At 42.7% G+C, this 25,295-nt stretch overlaps 1 protein-coding gene across 2 annotated transcripts in view; it reads right to left on the reverse strand.

Annotated features, from left to right (window-relative positions):
- RANBP3L (RAN binding protein 3 like) overlaps positions 1 to 22,240 on the reverse strand; it is a 67,268-nt gene extending 45,028 nt beyond the window's left edge. The window contains exons 1-8 of one of the 2 annotated variants that reach the window (XM_084832051.1): positions 22,033 to 22,240; positions 21,663 to 21,865; positions 7,410 to 7,465; positions 6,943 to 6,979; positions 4,019 to 4,096; positions 3,575 to 3,649; positions 2,594 to 2,665; positions 1,154 to 1,290 (exon numbers count right to left, since the gene is read on the reverse strand). In XM_084832051.1, the coding sequence (XP_084688177.1) occupies positions 1,154 to 1,290; positions 2,594 to 2,665; positions 3,575 to 3,649; positions 4,019 to 4,096; positions 6,943 to 6,979; positions 7,410 to 7,465; positions 21,663 to 21,822 (615 nt within the window). In that variant the 5' untranslated portion in view covers positions 21,823 to 21,865; positions 22,033 to 22,240. Of the gene's footprint in view, positions 1 to 1,153; positions 1,291 to 2,593; positions 2,666 to 3,574; positions 3,650 to 4,018; positions 4,097 to 6,942; positions 6,980 to 7,409; positions 7,466 to 21,662 lie in introns of both variants that reach the window. The other variant, XM_084832050.1, reaches the window with a different exon arrangement.
- Positions 22,241 to 25,295: the final 3,055 nt, after the last annotated feature.

Here is a 25,295-nt window from a genome sequence, read left to right on the forward strand (position 1 = left end):
GCAATCTCCAACTGTTTTATTCCACTGTAAGGTAGTGATGTCCGTCACAGGGACCTCTGGTTCTTTTTTTTACTCGATGGAGTTCCATGGCATGTACAAATTGTTTTGCATTTGCAAACCAAGCTGCTGGGTTTTCCCTGACCTCCGGGAACTTTTCATTGCATTTTCCCCACAGGTTCTGCAGTTTGTGCAATTTTTTTTAGCACTTCTCACAAATACTGGCCAAATCTGTGCAAATCCATGTGTATTTGCACAAATTTGGCTGAAATGTGTGCAAATTGTTCAGATATTTGTGCGCATTGTTGAGAAACTTGTGCAAATTGCAGAACCTGTGGGGAAAATGGGCAAAATGCCTGGACAATCCATGAACTGGCCCAACTCAATGCTGACCAAAAGTAAGTCGAAAGTGAGGGAAAACCAGAACGAAGCCTTGGGGGCTGAACCTAGGAAAATTTCTCAAACTCTACCCCCAAAATGGATTTCTCCAACATTCCTACTGTAGGGGCATTAAAAATAAGCAGAATGATACCAGAAGTAAGCCACATTACCTGCTTCAAAACCATATTCACACAAGAACACAAGCTGACCCTCATATTTTAGTACTGGAGACCCCAAGATGGTGTTTGTGAGCACCAGTGTGTCTGCAGACTTCTCTCTTGGCACTCACCAAGCTCCTTGCCCCTCCTGTTTTTTAACTTTTTTTTAAAGATGGTTTCATACGGCTCATGTGTGAAGAGGGTTATACAGAACCTGCCAAAGCCCTCTTGTCTGTATAACTGGTGCATGAACCTGGTATTCCTTTACATCTGGTCAACCCAGTTATCAAAGAAACTAATGATTTATTTTGTGACACACTGGGGAGATAACGGGTGCATCCAGATGGAAGGCTCCGAGTGCTACAAATCAAAAGCCATTGTGTACCTACTGTTTTTTCCTCCTTAATGATAAGGGCAAAAAGACAGAAGCAGTGGGAAAACACAGGAGGGTTACAAACAGAAGACCTCATTGTTTGGAGCCCCCATAAAATTTTGTGTTTGAGGCAGGGTGATTGTAAAGCTTTGTCTGGAAACGCTCAAAATCCCATTCCATAAAATATTATTAGTCATGCATGGAACAACAGCAGCACATACTTCCTACCCACACTATATTTTACCTCAGTGACTACTTCAGGTTTATCCTCCAGAACATTTTCGGCACCTATCTTCATTGCTAGTCTACACCTAGGAGCGTGCGGAGGTTGTAAGATTGCAGGCCTTAAAACATCCCATTGTACATTTGTTGTTGGAAAATCTTGCAAAATATAAAGAAAGAGGAAGTTTAATTGTTACTGTCACTTCCTGTTGCACACCCTTCTTTTACAAATGTTCTGTAAAGTCACTCTAATTAAAAACAAACCCTTCCATCACAATAATGTTAGTTTTCTGGGGGGGTAGCCTTGTTAGTCCATAGCAGCAAAAACAACAAAGCATCTTGTGGCACCTCAAATAGCAAATTTATTTATTCTGGCATAAACTTTCATGGACACCATCCCCTTCATCAGAAGCATGAAGTGCCAACCTCAAATTGGCCAATCTAGTGGTGTCAATTAGACTTCTATATTATTTTTACTCTAAGAACATTGCAGCTAGGTCATCGTAAGGTTTTCCAGAATAAGGGTGCAATCCTATGCAGATAGGCAGCCGCCTCTGAACTCGGAGGTGACTGCCTACCCAATGCAGGGCGGGAGAAGCACGGAGGGGATCGTTCTCTCCATGCTTCTCCTGCTCTGCATTTTTGGCTAGACAGCTGATTGTCGCTGTGTATCCGCGGGAGGGTTGAGCGGGGGAGGAGGCAGCTGTACGACACATTGGATGTGTTGTACAGGCATTTCCACCCTCCCCACCCTGGAACACCCTTGGAATGCCCCTTTTCGGCCGCTCCGTGCTCCTCCTGCGAGCGTGGAACACGGGGCTTTTCTGCGCTGCCTGCGAGGCAGGTCGGTTCCTGGAAAACCAGATATCCTATGGCCATCTAGCCACTGACTAGCAGCCATAGGATTGCTCCCTTAATTTGTTTTGTTTTTTTAAAAACCACTTTTCTCCTACCTCTACACACTAGAGCTGAAAGAAAAGTTTCAAAATTGCAAAATCCTGTATGCATGTATGTATAAATAGGATCACATATGGAGCAATGGCATACCTGGTTAGCTGAGAGTTATAGGGATTGCCTGCTTAGGGCTTTAAAGGGGGAGGAACATGCATGCAACCTGATCTGTGAACAGTCTACAAATCCCAGCCAATGGAGGCTGGTGGCACCGACATCAGTGGGGTGGTGAATCCGCTTCAGGTTTCAGTCAGAACTCTGAAGGAGCTATCCAAAGCACCTTGGACAGCTCCTTTAGTGTTCTGACTGAAACTCTGAGGAGATTCTCCTCCCCACTGACATCGGAGCCACCAGCCTCCACTGGTCCCAGCAGCTTCCTGACATGTATGGCAGGATCTCATGGGCTAAAGAGGCTTTCCCCAGTAACCTGCTTTATCTATACCCTTTGCTTCTGGTCTTTATACAGCAGGTGGGAGTGGTCCTATGATCGTCCTGTGATCATCCTACTTACCTTTCCCTGGGTTGTTCACACCAATGTTCTTTTTTAGTAGTGCAGAGGTCATGAATATGTTATTCTTCTTTACTACAAAGCAAATGTTTGTCCGAAGTGTTGAACAAAATCAATTTTCTATTCAAATTTTCCATGTTCGCAACATACTTCACTATAATGTGGGAGCTTCATTCTCCCAAAGCTTCCAAGATTTTTAACATGAATTGCCTCTTTGCAAACTTTAAAAAAGATATATAGAGAGGGTAAACACGTGGGACGATGTCAAATCCTTGTCCACTCTATGACAAACTCATGAGAACTGTGTCATTGAGTTATGTGAATGAAGAGTCTGAACATATGGGCTAACCCAAAAAGATGAAGTGTGGAGCCTGATGGACAGAATAGTTGACAATGGGCTGGAGACAGAAAATAGTTTTAAGAGTGCAATCCTACAGGATTGACGCACATTATATTAAGCAGAAGCCTCCGAACTCAGAGCCCTTCAAGTATCCAAAACCCTGCTGACAAGAGACAGGGAGGGTGACAAAAGCATTTTGTCTAAGGGCTCAATCCTATGCATGTTTAGACAGGAAAAAATCCTACAACTCCCAGCATTCCCTAGCCAGCCATGGGGGAAGTCAGTTGTGGACAGCACTGATTAGGTAATGCAGCCTTCTCCCAAGGAGGAGGAGGGATGGAGGCTGGGAAGGCCTGGGGATACAGTATAAGCCACCCCCTCCCCAGCCACTGGCACACCTCCTTTCCCTTCCCTCCGAGATCGCCTTTGTGACTTCGGAAAGGTGGCCGGCTGTGAGGGGGAGAGGGGGGAACTTGGACTCCTGGGATCGAGGCTGGAGCACTGCCTCTGAGCTTGGATCCAGGAATCTAAACTATTCTATGCCTCCCCCCCCCGACTCTGTCTGGGGGCCATAGGATTGCTCTCTAAAAAAATAACACTACTGGTCCCCTGAACTGATTTTATGTATTCACTAGTTAGCTTACCTAGCTGGGATGGTGGAAATGTTGGAAGGATGGTAAAGGAAGATGATCTCACCCGCTTTTGGGAGAGTACACTTTCTGGAAATACAAGAAGCAAGTCATAATTTTTCCCAAGAGCACATTATATTTTATAATAATAGCAAATGTAATTATACCTGTATGTAGTATATAGTATACCTGTATGAAGATTATAGTAGTACATTTCTTTGATAACAGAACATGGGAGATATTAGGCATGAGATTTGTTATTGCTACAATTTCCACCCCACCACCATCCATTCCACCGTCATCCATTTCAAGCTATGCTGAAGCCCCTTTGGAATCAATGGGAACTAAAGCACTCCATTCAGCACTTAATTCCAATTGATTACAGTTCCAAACCAGACTTTGGTAGGGCGTTACTGTCAAATACATCTCTGAAAAGAGAAAAGGGGTAAGAAGTCCTACCTCTATACAACTGGGAGTCTGAGGATTGAAAAGAAAAAGATGAAGATCTTGCACGCTTTCTAGAACAATCAGTGGAAACTAGAGAGGAAAAAACACACACACATCAACCTGCACTTCAAGTCCTCTCAATCGCAGCAATTAAAACAACCCAAGAATCCCATACAAGGCTACACAAGGCAAATGTAAATTTGTTAGGGTGCAATCCTATGCGTGTTCAGACAGAAAAAAGACCAAACAAAACAGGAGATGTCCCACAATCCTAAACAATATAACAGTAGAACATGTACATGCCTTGCTGGTCCATATACTAGAGGATGTTTGGCAAGACTTATAATTTGGTGAGTTTTTAATTTTTTAATTAAAAAAATTCTTATATTTTATTATACGGGGTGTTTCAAAATGATGGACCCAATTTCAAAGCAGTATATTTCACGATGGCAACATGTTACAATTACATCAAAAGTTACAAACGGTTTAATGAGTTATCAAGTTTTACTAACCATTTTATAAATGCTCTATGCACACATTGTGACGCTTAACTTTACTGCTTAGATAAACGTTGCTTCATCATTAAAAATCAAACGCGGTAAGAAGCTGTTGTCCTCCATGTTCTGTAACATCACATCACTAAATTCTACACGCTTTCCTTTGTCACCTACACAAAGAGCCTGTACCAATTGCAACCAATATGGCCTCATGATTAACGTCGCCTTAACACACGCCAGACAGTCGTATGAGAGATTGCAAGTTCTTGGCTGGCACTATGAGTGGGCTTGCGCAGGCTACGCTGAAAACTCTCTTGAATTCTTCTCACATTTTCCTCTGAAGTGTTTGGTCGCCCTGTGCTCTTCCCCTTACATAAACAGCCTGTTTCCTCAAATTGTCAGTACCAACGACAAATGCTCTTTGGCATTGGCAAATCAATGCCAAAACGCCGTTGAAACGCACGCTGCACCGCGATTGCAGATTCAGTCTTGCTGAACTGCAGAACGCAAAATGCCTTGTGTTGCGGGGTTGCCATCTTGCGAATGACTGAGAGGTAGGGGCTGTTTGTGCGCTGAGAGAGGCATCTAGTGGTAATCATTTGAAACTCTATGCCCCACCCTTGCAAGCGGTAAGAGTTTCATTCATGGGCAGTTCGTAGTTGCAGAGATATAGCAATTTCAATTCGGGTCCATCTTTTTGAAACACCCTGTATAACCTAAGTATCAGTTTTTAACCATAATGTTTTTAAAATTAAACACAATATTGTTTTTATATTCACAGGTTTAACTACAGCAGTGTCTAATCTTAGTAATTGTGAGGAATCTGTTGTATACAATGTGTTGACATACATATGTTGGCATACCTTTTATATACTAGACCATGTCCTAATTGTACTAGACCACTGAGGAAGACTGTATGTTGAAACACATGTGGTCCATTTGGTATTGGGGGTTTTGTTTGTTTTTTGTATGGTTGGGTTTTTTTGGCACAATAATATTGTACTCTCTTTTATTGTTTAGATGTATGCTTGTAAACCACACAGAAAAAAATAACTTTATAATTAGATTTTGTCATATATATTTATTATCACCAGTACACCCAACCCAGTTGTTTTGCTATTAGACAGAAAAAAAGTCCTACAACTTCTAGCATTTCTGTCTAAACACGCATAGGATTGTGCCCTTAATTTCTCTTTGCTTTCTGACTGTTGTATCATTGTCAGGGGATAGCTGGCTGGTCGAGGGACCTCTCTAAACAAGAGGAGGCTATCCTGAGTCCTAGCTCAGAAGAGGGGAAGATTTTGGCAGTCTGTCCATTTGTGCAACTGAGCGGGAATTACTGTAGCTTCAGTCTATGAGCACCAGGACTAAATGTGGTTAAAGCCTGTGGTTGGGTCCCTCCTGGGCTTCTATCTCAGAAACTTGTACCTATGTCTTCCACCAGGTGGGTTATGGGCAGAGAGGACTGCTTCCTTGAGGAGGTTTTGGTGGTAGTAATGGAGAGAGCCAGTGTGGTGTAGTGGCTAGAGTGTTGGACTGGGCGTTGGGAGATCCAGGTTCTAGTCCCCACTCAGCCATGGAAGCTCACTGGGTGACTTTGGACCTGTCACAGACTCTCAGCCCAACCCACCTCACAGGGTTGTTGTTATGAGAATAAAATGGAGGAGGAGGAGGAGGAGGAGGAAGAGGACTATGTACGCCGCCTTGGGTTCCTTAAGGAGGAAAAATGGCGGGATATAAATGTAATTGTATAAGTTTTAACTTAAGTTTTTTTAACCGTATAAGTTTTAACGTTGAAAAGCCACCTTGAGTCCCAGTATTGGGGAAAAGGCGGGAATAATAATAATAATAATAATAATAATAATGGGGGAAAGGTTGGGAAACTGAGTGGCCTGCCTGTTTCCTTGTCATCCACATGAGATCTCATCCTCCTCACTCCCAACATCCTCTTGTAGCCTTCCAGTGAATCAAGAATGGAGGTACAAATCAAAGAAAGGCAGACATTAATGCAGAAGATTTAATTAAAAGCTGGAATTTCTTTATTCATTCTTAGAATAACAAAGCACACATGTTAAATGATATTAATCATGTGTTTATTAATCATGAGCTGAATTTAATATGTTAAAATTTATGTGTGTGTAGATAGATATGCAATTTTATATAAATGGAATAAATATGTTTTGTATATAAGGAGACTTGTTTTGCATACATAATGGAGCCCACTTCCGAAAAGGGAGAAGAGTCCATCCAATAGCTGATTTGGTGCCAGGTCGGATGAGAGAGACCTGTTTATGGGTTATATCTTCATAGGGTTATATCTTGGCATGGCACTTCCTGTGCCAGGGGACGGGGAGGGGCCCAGGGCCTCCAAATAAAATTATATTCCACCTTTTACAACAAGTTTGTGCCAGCAGATTTCTTAACAAAATTCATGATTACCATTTTCAGTCTTGCACACAGGGTCTTCTGCAGGCCTCTGAACAAAAAGAAGTATTTGTTAAACCTAGACTAAGAGTTGCCAGATGTCAATTACTTTTAGAGACACCCTTAGTTGGATACAACATTCCCTGTTCTGAACATCATTCATTGGTCCTGAAGGTATAGATTCCCCCAACTTCATAGCAGAACACAGAACAGAAGCTGAAACTCCATCTACATGCATTCAGAGTAATGTCTGAACAGAGCTCCTGTGACTGACAAACTTGGTTTTCCACGATTTCTGATCACACAGACACCCCTACACGCACACATGCGTGCAAACATGCACGTATGCATTCTTTATGCAGACACTCAACTGAACATGCATAGGCCTGCCTCTACAATCTCACTTCCCTCACCATGTGCATTCACTCTCCCTGGATATGTTGTCTAAAACAGGTGCAGGAGGAGGAAGTTTCAGTTCTTACCTTGTAAGGCCGTTCCTTCTTGAAAACAAATATGGGCTGTGCGATCACTGATCTATCTGGAGGGGGACAAAAGTCTCAATATGAAACAATGTGTGAACACAAATATATTGTCATCTTAGTACAAAGAAGGTATTTTTGCTGATTTGGGATTTCTGTGTAATTCTGCACTCTGGGAAAGCAATCTGTTTTCCTCTGAAACCAGATCCCCTTCAAATCCATAAATGCCACCATTTCCATTCTCTCCCAGGGATGCAGCTATTCTAGGTGAACATGAAAAAGCTACAAGTTACAACACAGAACGAGAACGATATGTATCCATAATTCACGCCCGCACTCTTATTTGTAATGCTTGCTCTTCTGTAAGTTTTTAACTTGAGCAGAGGTGCATAATACTATAATGTGTTTACTACTTCCTTGGGTTTTAACTTTTTTGTTTTCAAATTAGCCTTTTCTGCATATGATATATTGACTTTATTCAATGTTAAGAGTATGATTAGTATTACATTTTTATTGTCACCTTTTAAAACAATCATGATTGTTGAGCTGTATGTTGTGTTTTACAGTTTCCCCTAATGAAGATATCTGAAACACGTTGGGGATCGTCATCGTCATCGTCACCATCACCTGTTTTTGTTCGGCCCTCTGTTTATTTATTTTGTATATTTCTTTGTTTGTTTGTTACAAATTAACAGCAAGCTTTTAGTGCTTCTCTGCATTCTCCTAAAAAGGGCTAAAAATGGGGGAAGACCCATGGCATTGCTATTGACATATTCAGAGCCTTGCTGGCTCACAGCAGCCAGGGCAGGAGGTGGGAGGGTTGGTTTATTCTTTTGTCCCCACTGCCCCCCCCCTCCTAATGTGGCCAATGGAAGGTAATGCCTACTCTGGAGCTGGCGTAGTATCAAGGCAGGGGTGCAGAACCTCTTTCAGCCGAAGGGCCAAATTCCATTTTGGAAAATCTCTTGGGGGGGGTGCATTCCAGTGGTGGGCAAGACTGAAGGCAAAAGGGGTGGGGCCAAGAGTAAAGGGGTGGGAGCAACACCCACCCACCCACCCCCACAAATACCAGCACATTTCAGCTTAAAGCAGTTATTGCCAGCAACTAGCCCTTAGAAGAGGCATTTCAGTATTTTGGAATAGGGGAAAACTGAACAAAAACCAGGAAACCACATGCACACGCACACACCCCACCCACTGCTATAGCCCATCTGCTCCCCTACCAGGGCACATAGGATTATTCTCTTAACAGAAGTACTCACAGGGTTAACATCCAGAAATGATGCCATTATGACCCATACAGCTGTCTTTAAATGGACTGCAGTGGTTGTGTATGTAACTCTATTTAAAGAAAATGAATAATGAACTATTTCTCCTGAGTCATTAATGACTATAGCCCAGGCGGAATTCTATTTGTGGAGGTAATTACTGATAACTTAACCACATGTTTTAGCTGGAGATGGAGTTGAATATATTCCACAAAGGTATAATTTGTAGAGCCATCCCACAAGATTTCTATAGTCTGTATGAGCATCCCGCAAGAGAAACATATTAAAACGTTAATTGATTCACCACACATACAGTTCAGACACTTTATATAGATCTTGGCTTAGCTAGCATACCCATTAATGTGGGAACATTCTGAAATGGTTGCCAGCTGTAGAATGGGCAGTTCCTTTACAGGGTGTTTTAAATTTTGTATATATATATTTAATCTTTCTGTGCATGTATGAATATATATACACAGAGTCTCCAAAGCATGGGTGGGGGGAATCATAATTACAAGTCCTATGTTATCAAATATTTCCAGTACTCACAAAACTGGGTGCAAGAATGTCTAATGCATTATTAATTATAATATAATATTAGATATGAGAGAGCACTTTCTTACTAACCTGCCCGGTCACTGAGGTCATCAGTGGGCATGCTCCTGATGGTTCCACATGGACCCATGGCCCGAGTGGAGTCCACCTGGAGAAGAGCCTTCAGTGTGGTAGCCCCCTTTCTTTGGAACTCCCTGCTACTGGAGGTCAGGCAGGCACCAACACTGTGTTACATCTGGCGCCTCCTGAAAACACTTCTGTTCCAGGAAGCATTCCTTAAATGACCAGCCATGGTTTTTACTGGCATTCTGTTTTTAATCATTTTAATGTGGTGTTTTAATCTTTTATCTTTTTTACTATTGTACCTTTTATGTTCACCGCTCCGGAATCTGTTTTAGATGGGGAGTGGTATACAAATGTTGTAAATAAAATTAAATAAATATGAAATAATATTATTTTTGAAATGAAACTACATTCCTTGGGCCAGATCAAATAATACGCCTCTCCCAATCTGGCCTGGTATGGAAGGGAGTGAATTAGCACAGCTTCTCTCTGGTTGCCTGGCACATAGTCTACCCCTCCACCGCCCATGAATACAGGAAGCGGACATCCCAATGTCAGCTCTCCATGTATATAGTACAGTAAATTAAGAATTAAAACACTACATGGCAATTCACATCTCATCATGGTTGAGGACTACCTGGAACATGGAGCTGTGGAAGACTTGACACAAAAGATTTATGGGATATACTTGACCCTGTTTGTCGACAGAGGATTAAACCGGAACCTTCCAAACCTCTGTGCAGGGCCAGCCCTACCATTAGGCAGAATTAGGCGATTGCCTCTGGCAGCAGATGCTGGAGGCAAGGGCAGTAGTGACAGTCTCCCGGCTGTTCCTTCTAAACTCCCCAGCGATTACCTTCTCCAGTGGAGTCTAATGGCTCCAATTTCGGTGGGGCTGTGAATCCATTCTGCATTTCAGCAGAACCAGCCAGAACTCTAACGGAGCTATCCAAGATGCTGAACCCTATCACCAAATGAGGCTCAGCACCTAAGGGGTATTTCCTTTAGAGTTCTGGCTGGTTCTGACTGAAACCCAGAATGGAATCACAGCCCCACTGAAATCAGAGCCACCAGCCTCTACTGACCCCTTGGCTGAAGACAAAGCCATGTATGCGTATGCCACACAACCTCTCCTGGGCCCACTAAACTAGCCTGCTGCCTCAGGTGTGGTGGAGGACATTATCCCATTGCTAATGTTGATGTCAGATTGAACTGCCAGGCCAGCTGGCTTCTGTACATGATATGGGGAGCAGGGCCATCTTGTCCTTTGCATCAGGCACTGCCAGTTCTAGGTTTTGGAGGGCCCTTGGGCAAGATACCCTCAATTGGGCCCCTCTCTGAGTGAGTCTACTTTCTCACTGCCATTATCACCAGCTGCTCTTTCTCCTCACCCTCTTTCTCATCACTGCCACCACTTGCTTGCTTGTCAGACAGAGAGCCAGGGAGCAAGTAGGCCGTGGCATCTACTGCCCCTCCTTCTCACCACCACTGTTGTCTGGGCCAGAGCAAGAGGCAGGTGAGCAAGCAGGCTGCAATGGTGAAGAGGCGGGTTCTTGTCAGTGGGGCCCCTGGGTCCTCAGCAAGTGCCCCACCATTTCTACCCTTGATGCTGGCTCTGGCTGCAAAATGTCTTAGGCCAGCCCTACTTCTAAGGCATCACTAATGTTAGTGTTCTCCATATAGTGACTCGTATTCCCGCAACCTAACCACAATCTACCACCACAACTGGCGTTAAAAGAAAACCTTTGTTTATTAGTAGCCATAAATAGCTCATGACATCGAGCTGAGGAGCTCTGTTGCTCAGCAGAGGGCAGTAGTGGCCAGTTCATTACAGCAGTGTTCCCCTCACTTTTTTATATTCAAGACTGTGACCTTAAAAGCTTACTAACCCGTTCATTTAAGTTCCCCTTTTAATGAGGGCAAATTTGACAGTCCTTCCCAGGGATTTTTAATGGAGGTGTGGGATCTCCTGAAATGGCATTTGCACCAGTGGAGGCTGGTGGCTCTGATGTCAGTGGGGTGGTGAATGTGCTCTGGGTTTCAGTCAGAACCAGTCAGAACTCTAAAGGAGCTCTCCATCACACCTTGGATAGCTCCTTTAGAGTTCTAACTTGTTCTGACAGAAACCTGGAGCACATTCACCGCCCCACTGACATTGGAGCCACCAGCCTCCACTGCTTTCCATATCTCCCCTTCTTTCCACATTTGTTTTTAGAAAAGCTGAAGTTCAAAGACTGGACCCACTCATGTTGCCATGAAAACCCTCAAAAGTTGACACTTTTTAAAGTCTTGTGACTTTCAAACATATTGCTCTAGCAAATAATAAAATAAAAATGAAAGGATGTGAGGAACAAAACACCAGACTCATTACAGTTAACTATCAATGAATGACTGTTTACTGAAGCTGCAAGGCTGTAGAACTGGCAAGAGTCACAAATATTCTATGCCAGAATTAGGAGGGGGGAAAACCTGTTGCAATAGCTAAAGCTCTGAACTGGGAGGAACTGAGGGAGTGTGTCTGATTGGCTGTTTTTCTGACTGGTAGTAAAATCAGGAGATTTGAATATCACAGCATATTATAAACAGTAATAAACTTATTCTGTTCTGGATAAAAAAATAATAATGAAAGACATGTCTCTGTTAACTGCATCAGAGAACAGAGAGCAGTGACTCCTTTGAAAAGGTTATGGATACCACCTGGAAGACCTATGCTGATCTGTTTTCCAAGGATCCACCACAGCAAGTTCAGAGGGGCATTTTGTAAATTTCACAGAGGCAAACCCAACTCAACAGGGTCAATCAGCTTTCCCTGATGAGTTTGCCTATATCAGGGTGGGGCAACATCTTTTGGTCCAGAGGCGCAAATGTCCCCCCTCCAGCGGGCCAGATGACTTTAAGGGGGCAGCCCCCCATCCTGTGTCACCATCCATTCCCACCCTGCCGACTCTCTTTTCTCTGTTCAGAGAGAGGCACAGAGAAAGAGACTCAGCAGCCACTTGCAGGACTGGCTCCTGCAAAGGGATCCCCAAAGGGATAACAAAGGGTTTCCCCTGCATGCCACACACCCTCCGGTTGGGATGGGGAGCAACATACAGGGAAATCCGCTTGTTTTCTCCAATCACAGATCAAAAATAACAAGGGGATTCTTCTTGCCTCCTAGGACATGGGGCTTGGGGCAGGGAGAGGAATGGCCCATGGATAGTGCCCAGCTGTCCCCGGCCAAATCAGGCCCATAGGCCAAAGCCTATATAATAGGTATTTTGATAGCCACATCTTTGTTGTATTCACAAGTTACATATTTAAGTGCAAGCCTACAAAATGTAATCTGCGTAGCAGCCTAAGACACACATGATACATACCCTCTAACATTTCACAGATAAAATTATTGAAAATATTGTAAATAAAAAAAAAATAGGGGCAACTTCTGTCCTGACTGGGTTGGGCCTAATGCACAGGGCTGCCTATGACCTACTTTAAAAGGACAGTCCACTATTTGAAGGGCTGTCAGAAGACAGTCCTTTATTTAAAGGAATCCTTCATCTGAATGCCTGTCCTATCCAACCCAGGTTTAAAGATTAAGAAGTATAAGAAGGGAGAGCAAGGGAGTGCCTGAAGTTTCCCATCTATGGAAAGGGCTGGATGCACCTGATTTTGGAAGCCAAGCAGGATTAGCTCTAGCTAGTACTTGGATGGGGGACTGCCTGAGAATCAGGCTTCCAGCATTGAGCAGGGGGTTAGATTTGATAGTCTTGTAGGACCCTTCCATCCCTATGATTCTATGATACAGTGAGCTCCAGGACAACAGCGGACTGAGCAGGCACACAGTTCACCTAGTCACAGTCTTCCCCACTAAAGTGAGATGTATTGTATGTCTATTTAAATGACAGTAATTCTTTCTAAAGTTGGATCTATACATATGTAAATCAGCACATGTACATTTTATGCAAATCTGTGCCCTATTTTTTGGTGCATAATGATGGCTGACACAATCCAGATACAAATGAGTCACAAGTAGAAATTGCATGCAACTTTAAACACGGCCAGCCCTACCATTAGGCAGAGTGAATCGGCCACCTTAGTCAGAAAGGGCAGTGAATGGTAAGTTATTTAAATAATAATAATAATAATAATTATTATTATTATTATTATTTTGCTGCCAAGGAAAGGAAGAGGTGTTTGAGGGATTTTTCTGCTTCAGGTGCCAAAACAACTTAACTGACCTCGAGTACTATGTGCCTTGTCTTGGGAGTGGAGTGCCATTTACTTCTCCAGCTCAGAAGCAAAAAGGAGTACAGGTCTGGTCCAGATGGAAATGTACAGAAACTGCTATGGTGCTTCCAAGGGTGCCAGCTTATTTGGGATATAACCGATACTATCAGCTTTCTTTGAGGAAAGGATAGAGGAAGGAGGGGCAGCATGCCCTATTCTCTTCCATTCGCAGCAGCAGCAGACATACGCACACAGGGACAGGAGCCCACAAAAACACCTAAGGACAGCCCCTATCAGCTTCTTCCTACAGCCTCTGAGGATGCACAGAGCAACACAAACAGTGAGTGAGGCCGAGGAAAGGGGTGGAGTAGGATGCAGCAGCCTGTCTCCTCCTCCTCCTGAGCAACAGCAGGAGACATGCTGTGGCAGGCTGGTTTAGCAGTAACTGGTTATAACCGGGTTGCTCCAGTCTAGAGCAGCTCAGCTACTTTTGAATACAGGAGGAGGTTACTGGAAAAGTCACCGCAGAAGCCTGCCAAAGAATGGGCTGCCTCTGGCCGGCGGGACTGAAATCATCCACCCCTTTCTGCCAAGAGTAGACCGAGTAATGAATCTGCCTGCCAGCCTCGTAAATAATGTCTGCAGACAGACCAGGGCTCTTATTTTCCCCTTCTTTTTCTAGAAATGTACCGTGTACTTTCAGAGCTGCAGCAAACACAATTAGCTGTTTTCTGCAGTGGAGAATTTAGGAGAGAGCACAACTTCGCATCTGTGCTGCTCAGACTCTCGTTACACACTCCACTTTTCCCCCTAAAGGAAGATTGTGTGTGGGCAGCACTTTTGTATGGGACTCCCTGCCCAAAAGAGGCCCATCAAGCAACCTCCTTTGCTATTTTTATATGGCTGGTTAAAGCATTTTTATTTTACAAGCTGTCTGGAGGATATGGCTGAGTAGAGTTGTTGACATATGGTGGATTTTAGTATGGTTTTGGGGGAGGCCTGTTTATATTGGTTTTATATTACTTTTATAGACATTTATGAAATGTAAGCTACATGGAGGCAGGGCTGCTGTCAAAGGTAGGCATGGTTGGACACCTGCCAAGAGCCCACCCCCCCCGGGGGGGGGCACAGACAAGAATAGGGTAGCCAAGCATCACCAAAACAGGACAAAAGAAGGCAGTGATTTGCATTACAGTTGCATATGCTAATTTATAGGTATAGATACAAATTTAGAAATAATTATTATAATTTAAACAGAAATACAGTACACCTCACCATGCTGTAGAAGACAGTGACCAGGTGACCATTAATTAAATAGATGGAGCAATCCTGTGGCTGCTACTCAGAGACTAGACGGCCATAGGATATGATGGTTTCCAGGAACAGACCTTGGAGCCCACAATCCGAGGTTGGTTCCTGGAGAACTGACCTTCTCCCCCTCCCACGTTGCCTTGCAGGCAGCTTGGAATGGCCCCGCGCTCCGCACTCGGAGGAGGAGCATGGAGCTGGGAAAACGGGGCATTCCAGGGGGCATTCCAGGGCTGGGAAGGCAGAAATGCTGGTACATCACATCTTATGTGTTGTCCAGCAGCCGCCTCCCCCACTCCGCCTTCCCGCGGCTAGACAGCCGAAATCAGCTGCCTAGCCACAAATGCAGGGCGGCTGAAGCGCGGAGGGGATCATCCCCTCTGTGTTTCTCCTGCCCTGCATTGGATAGGCGGCCGCCTCCGAGTTCAGAGGTGGCCGCCTATCCCCATAGGATTGCACCCTAATGCTGATTAATTTAATCAGTTCCACCCACCCACATCCACCTACCCCAGGCTGCCCATTATTATTGAAAACATGTTCGAATGTTCATTTGTCACTTTAAAAAACAAATTAAAGTAGTTGCAAAACTACTCTGGGGATGGGGGCAGCTTGCGTTTTGACAGTGCAGTCACATCAATCAATCAATCAATCAATTAATCAATCACCAATGAATCAAGACCATTTGTTTAGAGCCAACTTCTGCTGCAAACATGCACAGCTAGTATGTTCAGAACTTGACCCCTAGGAAGGAAAGGTACATTTTGGATTAACACTGAGCTTTTCTAGAAAAGGGTGTTTAACCTACTGTTTCTTCCGGATTCGTTGCAGAATTAAGATCGGATCTCTACACAATGAGCTTTTCCTTTCCTGCCTTTCTGCTTTAAAACTTCTAGGTGGCACTGTGGTATAACAGAATAACGCATCTAGATTCTACACTGGTAGAGACTTGCACTTTTTGCGATGCCAAAAAATACCAGATTCCCCCCCACCCCAAAAAATGTGTCTGTGCTTTTAAAACACAGAAGCAAGACTGGAGCATAAACAATTAAGAGTAAGGAATGGTGAATGCACAATAAAAGCCTAGTTTAGAAAAGCTCACTTCAGAATTGGCCCCAGTGCCATAAAAATATGATGTCTGTTTCACCCAGAAATAAATTTGTTTGGAAGTAAATCATACTTATTTTAACATAACTTATTTCTAAGTTCTTTTATTTTATATGATCACAACCACAGGGTAAAATAGAAGCACATTACTTTCATCTCCTTCATGCAGTTCTAGTATATGGTCCTCAGGAAAAACAGAGACGTGGCCTATCATCAGTTCTTTACCATTTTTTCTATATATGCCTTTCCCTTTTTCATTAAATGTAGCAAGTGAGGAATAGCAGTAAATATTTCAACATTTCCATTTTGAAAATGAACCTGCCATTCAATGGACACCTTGCTCCAAGGGACCCTGCTGACAGGAGACAAGGCCTGCTCAGTTGTAGCATCCTACTTCTGGAAAGCCCTGCCCAGGGTAATTCAGTTAGTATCACCTCTGCTCTCATTTAGAATACAATTAAAACGATTTCTTTTCTCTCAGGTATTTTTCCTGATGGCTGCTGTGTATTCATGTTCTGCTTTGCTGATTTAGTTTTCATATGTTTGGCCTTGTTGTTTTGTTACTGTTGAGATACGCACACACACACACACACACTTGATTTTATGATTTTATGTAAGCTGCCTTGGGTCTCAAATGATTGAACGGCAGGGCATAAATATCTAAAACAAATACAGATGCATTTATTAACATATAGTCTAAACCTAAAATATTATCATATGTGAAACACCACTGATGTCCATTTTAGTCAACTTCTGTTCAACTTGTACAGAAGCCTTTTAAAAAGAGTTCTGATGACTTTTGTATTTAACATTTATTCCATGACACAGTGCGCTAGGTGCTAGTAGTTTGTGAAACAGGATATGTTTAGCTTGTTCTACTGACAACTATATTTGTTGCCAAAAATCACTATTGCCTTAGAGCTAAAAGCAGGACTTGCCTCAACCTGTCAATACTTAAACAACGGGTTTTATTTTAGAAACAGTAATTAAAGTGTCACAGTGTAAAGCCAGTATTATTTCTCATCTGAGTGTGACTACACTGTTCATTACATCTAATTTGAGGGCTACTTAGGATTACTTAACCAACCTGGTGCCCTCCAGATGTTTTGAACTTCAACTCCTATCAGCCCCAGCCAGCATGGCCAATGGTCAGGAAAGCTTGGAGTTGTACTCCAAAACATCCAGAGGTCACCAAGTTGAGGACAGCTGCTCTAACCAGTGGGGGCTGGTGGCTTCGCACCCCGGATGGCTCCTTTAGAGATCTGACTGGTTCTGACTGAAACCTGGAGCAGATTCACCGCCCCACTGACATCGGAGCTACCAGCTTCCACGGGCTGTAACTACTGTGCCTGGTCTATAGAGTACATTGGAGCTGTTCTGAAAGAACACAGATTTGCCATGTTCTGAAGGCAAGTGAGGATCTAAAATAATCATACTTGAAATGTGTTATTTTGAAAGTATACCCTTATGCTTTAATACTAAAAATATAGACCCTGAAGTCTCTAAATGCTAACAATTACATTGCTAGAGATATATTACAATATATGATGTAATTCATAGTATGTTTACACTTGGCTGACAACTATGTCTTCCCAGCGGGATGCTTAATGAAGAATCTTTCACAGCCCTACCTGGAGGTGCCAGTGACTGAAGCTGGGACCTTCTGCATGCAAAGCAGGTGCTCTGCCACTGAGCTACAGACCCTCCACAGTCAGCATTTGAGAATGGCAGAAGTCTGATATAAGTCTGAGCTTTGCAGTTTGGGAGTAACGGTTGCCCTCATCTTTTGTAAGTCAAGAGTGGAAGTATTTTTGGATGGGGCATCACTATTCAGTCATTTACTCAGAGAGGCATGCTGCCAGCAGAAACTGTGCCACCAGACCACAGAAGTGCCAAACATGAAACATGAGATACTCTGACACCTAGGCGATCACTAGGACTTTAAGTTTGCCTTTGATTGCAGCTCATAATGTAAGCTGAGAGATCGCCATAAAGGGGTGCCATAAGTCTAGAAAAACATGTAGCATCATGCCATTAGCCCCAAGCATTTTCAAACAAATATAAACAGTTAAGGAGCCAAAGAATCCTGCAATTACCTAAATTACAGTGAGCTTCATAGCTGAGCGGCATTCGAACCCAGGCCTAGTCTGACACTGTAGTTCAGCCCTCCCCAACCTGGTGCCCTCCAGATGGCCATGCTGGCTATGGATGATGGGAGTTGTAGTCTGACACATCTAGAAGCCACCAGATTGGGGAAGGCTGCTCTAGCTATCGCACTACATTGGCTTACAACATAGTGTATCTGGACAATGGCCAAGGTGACCCAGGTTCAAATTCCTGCTTAACTATGGAATTCAATGGGTTACTTTGAGCTGGTCACCATCTCTCCGCCTAACCTATGTCAGGGTTTCAGTGAACATAATATATACACTGCCCTGAACTCTTTGGAGGAAGGACAGGATTAAAAAAAGGGAATAAATAAAGGAAGCAGTGCGATCACAAATGAGCGTGTATGCTCCAAAATATGTAGAACCTTTAAGTGAAATGGGTGCTTGACAATAACGAAGGAATGGCAGCATGAACAGAAGTTGATTAACATTCAAAGAGGCAGATAGATTGTGTGTGCAAAGCCACCGCTTGGGCGGAACCGCCACCAGCAACTGAATCCAATACAGAAGCCCGTACTCAGAAGAAGTACCCAGATACTAGCACTGCTGGATTGGGGCCGGAACAGATATGCTCACTCAGTCTCCCCACAGTAGGCCTAGCTCCACTCTGATTGCGTCGGCTTTGTTAACACTCATGCAGCAGGTGTTTATGTTACTTATTCATAACAGAAATATTAAACCTTTCTTATAAGTAGAGAATTGCTGATTTCCTTTAGCTGAGTTTTACCGTGACAGAACTGAGACACATGATGCCAGTCCAATTCAGCTTTAGGCAGTTGTTCAATAATCTAAAACATGTTCTCCATTTCTTGTTCTATCAGATAAATCTCTTTCGAATTATTTTTTTTCCTGCTGGCCAGAAATTCTGACATTCTATTTTGGTTTTGTCTCCAGATGCCCACTTCCCTGTAAGTGGCCATGTGTCCTACTTTACAGAGGGCAATCCTCTATTTGAAGGACTGTCAGAGAGGGGTTCTCTGTTTGAAGGGAAGTCCCAGTCCCACACAGGTCTGGTTTCAGGGTAAAGAGCCATCAAGAGGGAGAGCAGGCAGGGGCCTCAAAGTTGCCCCTCATCAACAGTGAGAACCTGGGCAGCAGAATGAGCAGGCACACAGGTCACCGGGTCACAGTTTTGTTACAGATGTCAAGGAGAATCTGATGGTTTTCTATAAGACTTTACCTGTAGCTGGACAAACCTATATTGCATTCTGTTTCAATTAACATATATTAACATATGCAAATGTCAACACAGCTCTGTATCATCTTTTGGTGGTACGAATTTCCTCTTTTATTTATTTTTATTATTTGTTTTATTTGTATCCTGGCTTTTAACCAAAAAATGGCACTTTTTCTGACCATTTATATGCAGCCACCCTACTCACATAGTCAAAATGACTTGAGACATTCACAGAAACTGAGGAAACCCAATTCAGGGCTTCTGGAGAACAACTATAAGATTTTAAAAGAGGAATGGTCCTCAAGGAGTATCTGGCTGATATTTAGAATCATAGAATCATAGAATAGTAAGGTTGGAAGGAGCCTACAAGGCCATCGAGTCCAACCCCCTGCTCAATGCAGGACTGGTTCCCCTTTGAATTTTCAGTGTTTAGCATCTTCTCCATCAATCCACACAGAATCAAGCTAATTTCAGGTTTTAATTTTTAAAAGTTCTAGTCCTCATTATTTTAAAAAAGTTGGAACCACGTAGCTAAAGTCTCAAAATGATAATCTTATTGGCACTTCAGATCCCAGCAATTCCAGTCTCTTTCCATTCTTCTCCACCACTCATTTTTTATAGTTACAGCAATCCATCTTCTGCTAAAAAGAATTACCAGCAGTACCATAAATTATGCAAGTGTAAGCAGAGGACAGAGCACTAGGTTTGGTTGGGACAGGTCCAGCTTCAAAAGCACACTCATCCATGAAGCTGTCTGGGTGACTATGGGCAAGCTGTAATATTCAAACCATGTTCTGTAGTGAGGTCCCACTGCAGCATATGGCACTATTTTAGATGCCGGTGCTTTGCAGGAACTACCTGGGGAGGGTATTAGAATTTAGAGTATTGAGAAAAAACATTTGTCTTTTACCAGGCATTATAAACTGATATATTGATTGATAATAAACTGATTGAGAGCCAGTGTGCTGTAGTGGCTAGAGTGTTGGACTGAGAGTCGTGAGTCCCAGGTTCTTGTCCCCACTCAGCCATGAAGCTCATTGGGTGACTTTGGGCCAGTCTTCGACTCTCAGCCTAACCTACCTCACAGGGTTGTTGTGAGGATAAAACAGAGAGGAGGAGGATCATGTAAGCTGCCTTGGGTTCCTTGCGAGAGGAAAAAAGGTGTGATATAAATTTTGTAAATAAAAAATTAGTATTAGTATTCACTGCTGCTTTTTTGTTTTTCGTTATTATACTTACAGAGTTTTTGTAGCTGTTTTAATATTTATTTATTTATTTGCAATATTTATATACCGCTTCTCATTTCAAACAAATCCTGAAGCAGTTTATGAAAGAATACAAACAACCAGAAACCATACACACACAATAGGATCATGAGATTGGTACAACGATAGCTCATAGATGGGGGCAGTGTAGTCTTTTTTGACTGTACATTGACTGTATACTACCCACACTGTAGTAAACAATGTCCCCAAATTTCATCCACTTACCATTTACAATTTTCTTTTGGTGCACAAAATCACACACACACACACACACACACACACACAAATCCTCTACAACCCCCCAACTGATTCCTTTATTTGGGGTGATTTTTTTTGTCTCAGCCAATATACCACGTTGGGTTAAAAAAAATTCAAACAAAAATCAACCCAGGGAAGCAGATTTCAATGCCCATACTGAGTTTTTTTTCTAAAAAACAAAAAGAACCTGGGCTAAAAAAAATCCTGACGAGTCTATTGATTATTGCTTTTGGGATGCTTTTTTGTCTCAGCTGAGGAAAGCATTTGGGTAAAAAAGAAGAAGAAGCTCCAGTGGGTTTTTCAAACAAAAACTGATTCAGGAAAGAAGATGTAGGCTGCCTTCGGTTCAGAGTGCATTCTGAGTTGAGCCTTCAGTGTACTGGCTCCCTCCCTGTGGAACTCCCTGCCTGTTGATGTCAGGCATTGTTTTGTTTTTGGCACCTGCTGAAGACATTTTTATTTAAACAAGCATTCTCTGATTGACCAGCCATAGTTTTATTGATATAATCTGATTTAAATGTTTTAATTCTGCATTTTTATTATTATTTTCTTTTTTATTGTTCACTACTTGGGAATCTTGTTAGATACAGAGTGGCATTTTGTAAACAAACAAACAAACAAACAAATAATACTCATTTATCTGGAAGTAAGTTCCATTGAATTCAATGGTGCTTATGTCTGGGTACACACATGCATAGGATTGCACTGTTAAGTGCCATTCTTCTGACACCACATACACATGAATTTGTTTTGGGACATTTTACTACCCTGAGATACAACTGGGCTTTAGGTTGGGGGTAATGAAATGATCTTCAAATCATTTGTGTACATTTTAAAATTCCAATTCATGAAGCTGAAATCATTTTTTAAAAAACACTTACCTTCGTCATATTCGTCACTGTGTCTGCTGCTGGCTAAGCTGTGCAATGCAAACATGCTCGTTCTAGTGTCGGCTGCTTGGTTCACTGTCCATGTGTCACTGGAAGCTTTTCTTTTGGCAAAGTGTGGTTTGCCCTTCATTTGATGCTCAGAGCCAACCATGAAACGACAGCCACTACTTGCACATGAAGTTCCTGTCCTGTCTCTAAACATAAGGCATTTAGTAGCAGCAGTTTGCTGGTTTCTCATAATCAAGCTCCACAGAGCTTTCTAAAAACATTATCACAGAAGACTGTAAATTTAAAGCTGACTTTTTCTCCCACTCTACAGATTTAAAAACGGCTGCACTGACCAGTACAGCTCCCTGAATACCTGTTCAAATGCTGCTTTATTCCTCTTTGTATTCAGCGATGTCACCACTTTTTTCAGAAGCCCAACGCGTCTCCTTGTGCTTGAAACTACATGGAACATCTGGGTTTTAACAACAAGACACTTCCAAGGACCAGGAGAGTGGGGGAACATGTATCGCTCATGGGAAAGCGAGCATTTCACCCAGAGAAGTCTTGTGCTTACTCTTTCTGACAGCTCAGGCTGGTGTGCTTAAGAGAGGAGGGCTTTGGGAGGGGATATGTAAAGCCACAAAGATTAACATAAAGTGGGTTGGCCAATGGGAGGCCTTAGATTTTCTTTGCACAGGATTTACTAAAGGCAAAGTGGGAGATTAGCTTTCCTGTTCTCTCAGCTGCAGAATGGTTGGAAGAAAGATTTTCATTACAGAGGCTTTCTCCAGTTTCTTGCTTGGAAATATGATAGTAAAGAACATTTCGTAAGCTGAAAAGGGGATATGATCAAAGTTGAAATATTAAAGATAATCGAAAAGCAAAATGCATACACTCCCACATTTCACAGATCAAATAGGAATACACACAGGTAACTCCCCTATTTTTACACCAGGGTTCACTGCCTTCTTTATTCATTTAAAAGATGTATAAGTTGCCTTTTATGGAACCCGCCTGCACTCAAAGTAGTATACAAAATTTAAAACATACAACCCCCCCCCTCAAAACTGATGATAAAAATGATAATAAAACAATGATAAAATCAACATTGACAATTAAAAGCAGATAACACCATATACACAATGGCATCAAATAAAGTTCTGACTCAGTTATAGGCCAAGATAAATAAATAAGTATTTAGGGTCTGCTTGAAGGCCTGTAATTAAGGATGGCTGAATCGCTTATTTTTGGTTTGTCCAACATTAATTTTTTTAAAAAATCTCACATTCTTTCCATCCTGTTTATGAAGACATTTGCAAATTTTGGTAGGGTATCAGAAGCAAACCAAACAAAATTATCACCCATAGGCACTGCCAAATTCCATAGGTACACCTATTCCCAACATGGAGAGGTCCATACGATGCAGCTGTTAAAGACGAGGAGCCTATCAGAAAAAGAGAGGTGGCAACCCTCATTCAGCACCATAAGCATAGTTGAATATGCAGAGATTCAAAGCCAGACTTTTAAGAGCTATGTGCTCAAAGCCTTCTATCTGGATGGATAAACCTACCGGTTTTGCTTTTTCTCACATTCAATTTTTTTAAAATCTCAAGTTCTTTATGTCCCATTTATGAAGAAATTTTCAGATTTTGGGAAGTTCTTATCAAAAAATGAACTGAATTAAATTCTCACCATCTCAAATACTTTGGGGTTGGAGTAGCTTTTACTGAGTTCAAGTCTTTCTCACAATGCACTAGAAGTTCTCTCATGGCACAATACTGTGGTCTACAGAACTGTCCCATAATGAGGTTATTTCTACAGCATGGAAAAATAAATGTGACATTGTCTTCTTTTAGCACTACACTCTCCCAAGTCCCACTCCAACCCTAGCAGAGAGACATCTCATCCCAACGAGAAAAAAAGGTCAGAGGGAAATGAAATGCAAAAACGGTGACAATTACAGAAAAGCTTAGATGTATGCAAAGTAATCATACATCTCAGCACACTGACCAATATATTAATGTCACAGTCAAGTTAAAGTAGGTCACTGATCCCAGTTTGAACTTACAAATGCAAGATTTGTCACTCTAAGAAGAGTTGCCTTATGCTTTACTAAATGACAGTGGGAAGATCTAGGCTATGAAATGTTGACAAGACATCTCTTGTCAATACCTTATTCATTGCTTCCAAATCAGACCCAGTGATATTTATTTATATATGAATGAGATTCACTTTTGGTACTGAGGTTGCCCAGTTTAAGCAAGAGTGCTTGTAAAATAACATGAAAGGAAGCCAAGCAAAGACTAGATCACAGGCACCCTTCAGATGTTTTGAACTACAGCTCCTATAATTCCTGTCCATTGGCCATGCCGGTTGGGGCTTATGGGCACTGTAATCCAAAACATCTGGAGGGCATCATGTTGCCTACTGCCTGGCTGGATTGAGTCTGAACAGCAAAAAATATTATTATTCCTGCTATTATTCATTATGGATTCAGTGCAATCATCATGTGAAAAGTGTGTTACAATGTTAACAAATTAGGCAACCTAGTCAAGAAGGAGGGACAGCAAAGGTGGTGGAGGCGGAGGGAGAAGAAGGGATAAAAGGCTCCATATTAAGACTCCAAGGAACCACAATTACAAGTATTAATCACAGCTGCTTAGGGTGTATTTAAATGATTAATGTGATGTGATAACTCAGTCTTCCCCAACCTGGTGCCTTCCAGGTGTTCTGGATGTCAACTCATATCAGCCCCAGCCAGCATGGCCAATGGTAAGGAATGCTGGGAGTTGTAGTCCAATGTGTCTGATGGGCACCAGTTTGGGGAAGGCTGTGATAACTGATATGCTGAAGAATCTGCTGTGGAACAGGAAGCCGTCCAATTACACGAGCAAAGGCCGGCCCGCAGCATACACTCTCATCGGTGTGCCCAGGATCGCCTTGGAGATGGTGCAGGGCATGCTGGAATGCAACCCTCAGACTGCTTGCTGTTGTATGCACTCTGGGAGTTGCACACCAGAATCGTCTATGACACTGTAAGAGATCCTGGGGACAGCAGCAACAACATTCTGGCTCATGCTTTCAGGACATGATGTGACCTGCATGCAAATAACTATTCAACCCACCAAAATTAAAAAATGACTCTGCAGTTGTTTTACCAGGGGTGGGGGGATCTTCATGACAAAGGAATGAAAAACACGTTGGAGTATTACCCGGATTTTCACGGAATTGGCTTTAGTCCGTCAGGGACACACCAAGCAAGAAATCTGGTTTTCAGTGCTTGAAAGGAACATACTTCCAGGTGGGGTGGGGGGAGTAGAGCTGAACATCATCAAACTGGCGGGGGCTGCTCAACCAATGAGAGAGGCTTGTTTCCCACCCCTGTCCAGGCTCCCCGCTGCTGCATTATGAATGGAGAACAACTAATTTTCCCCATGTGCGCAGATTTCCCTGAAGAAACCAAAATTCCCAGGTCTCCAGTGCAGCATCTGAAGGCTCTGGAGAGCTCTCCCCATCACCTCAGTTTTGCCATATCCCAGCAATCTGCTGCAGAGTAATTGCTCCCACCCCATCTTTCCCCATGTGTCCACTTTTGCCTATTGTTTTCAAACCCCCCTTCCAACCCCCCTTTCTCCC

Source organism: Heloderma suspectum, chromosome 2 (genome assembly GCF_057233095.1).
Source record: "Heloderma suspectum isolate Gila_16-S chromosome 2, 16-S_ref, whole genome shotgun sequence".
Classification (NCBI taxonomy): Eukaryota; Metazoa; Chordata; class Lepidosauria; order Squamata; family Helodermatidae; genus Heloderma; species Heloderma suspectum.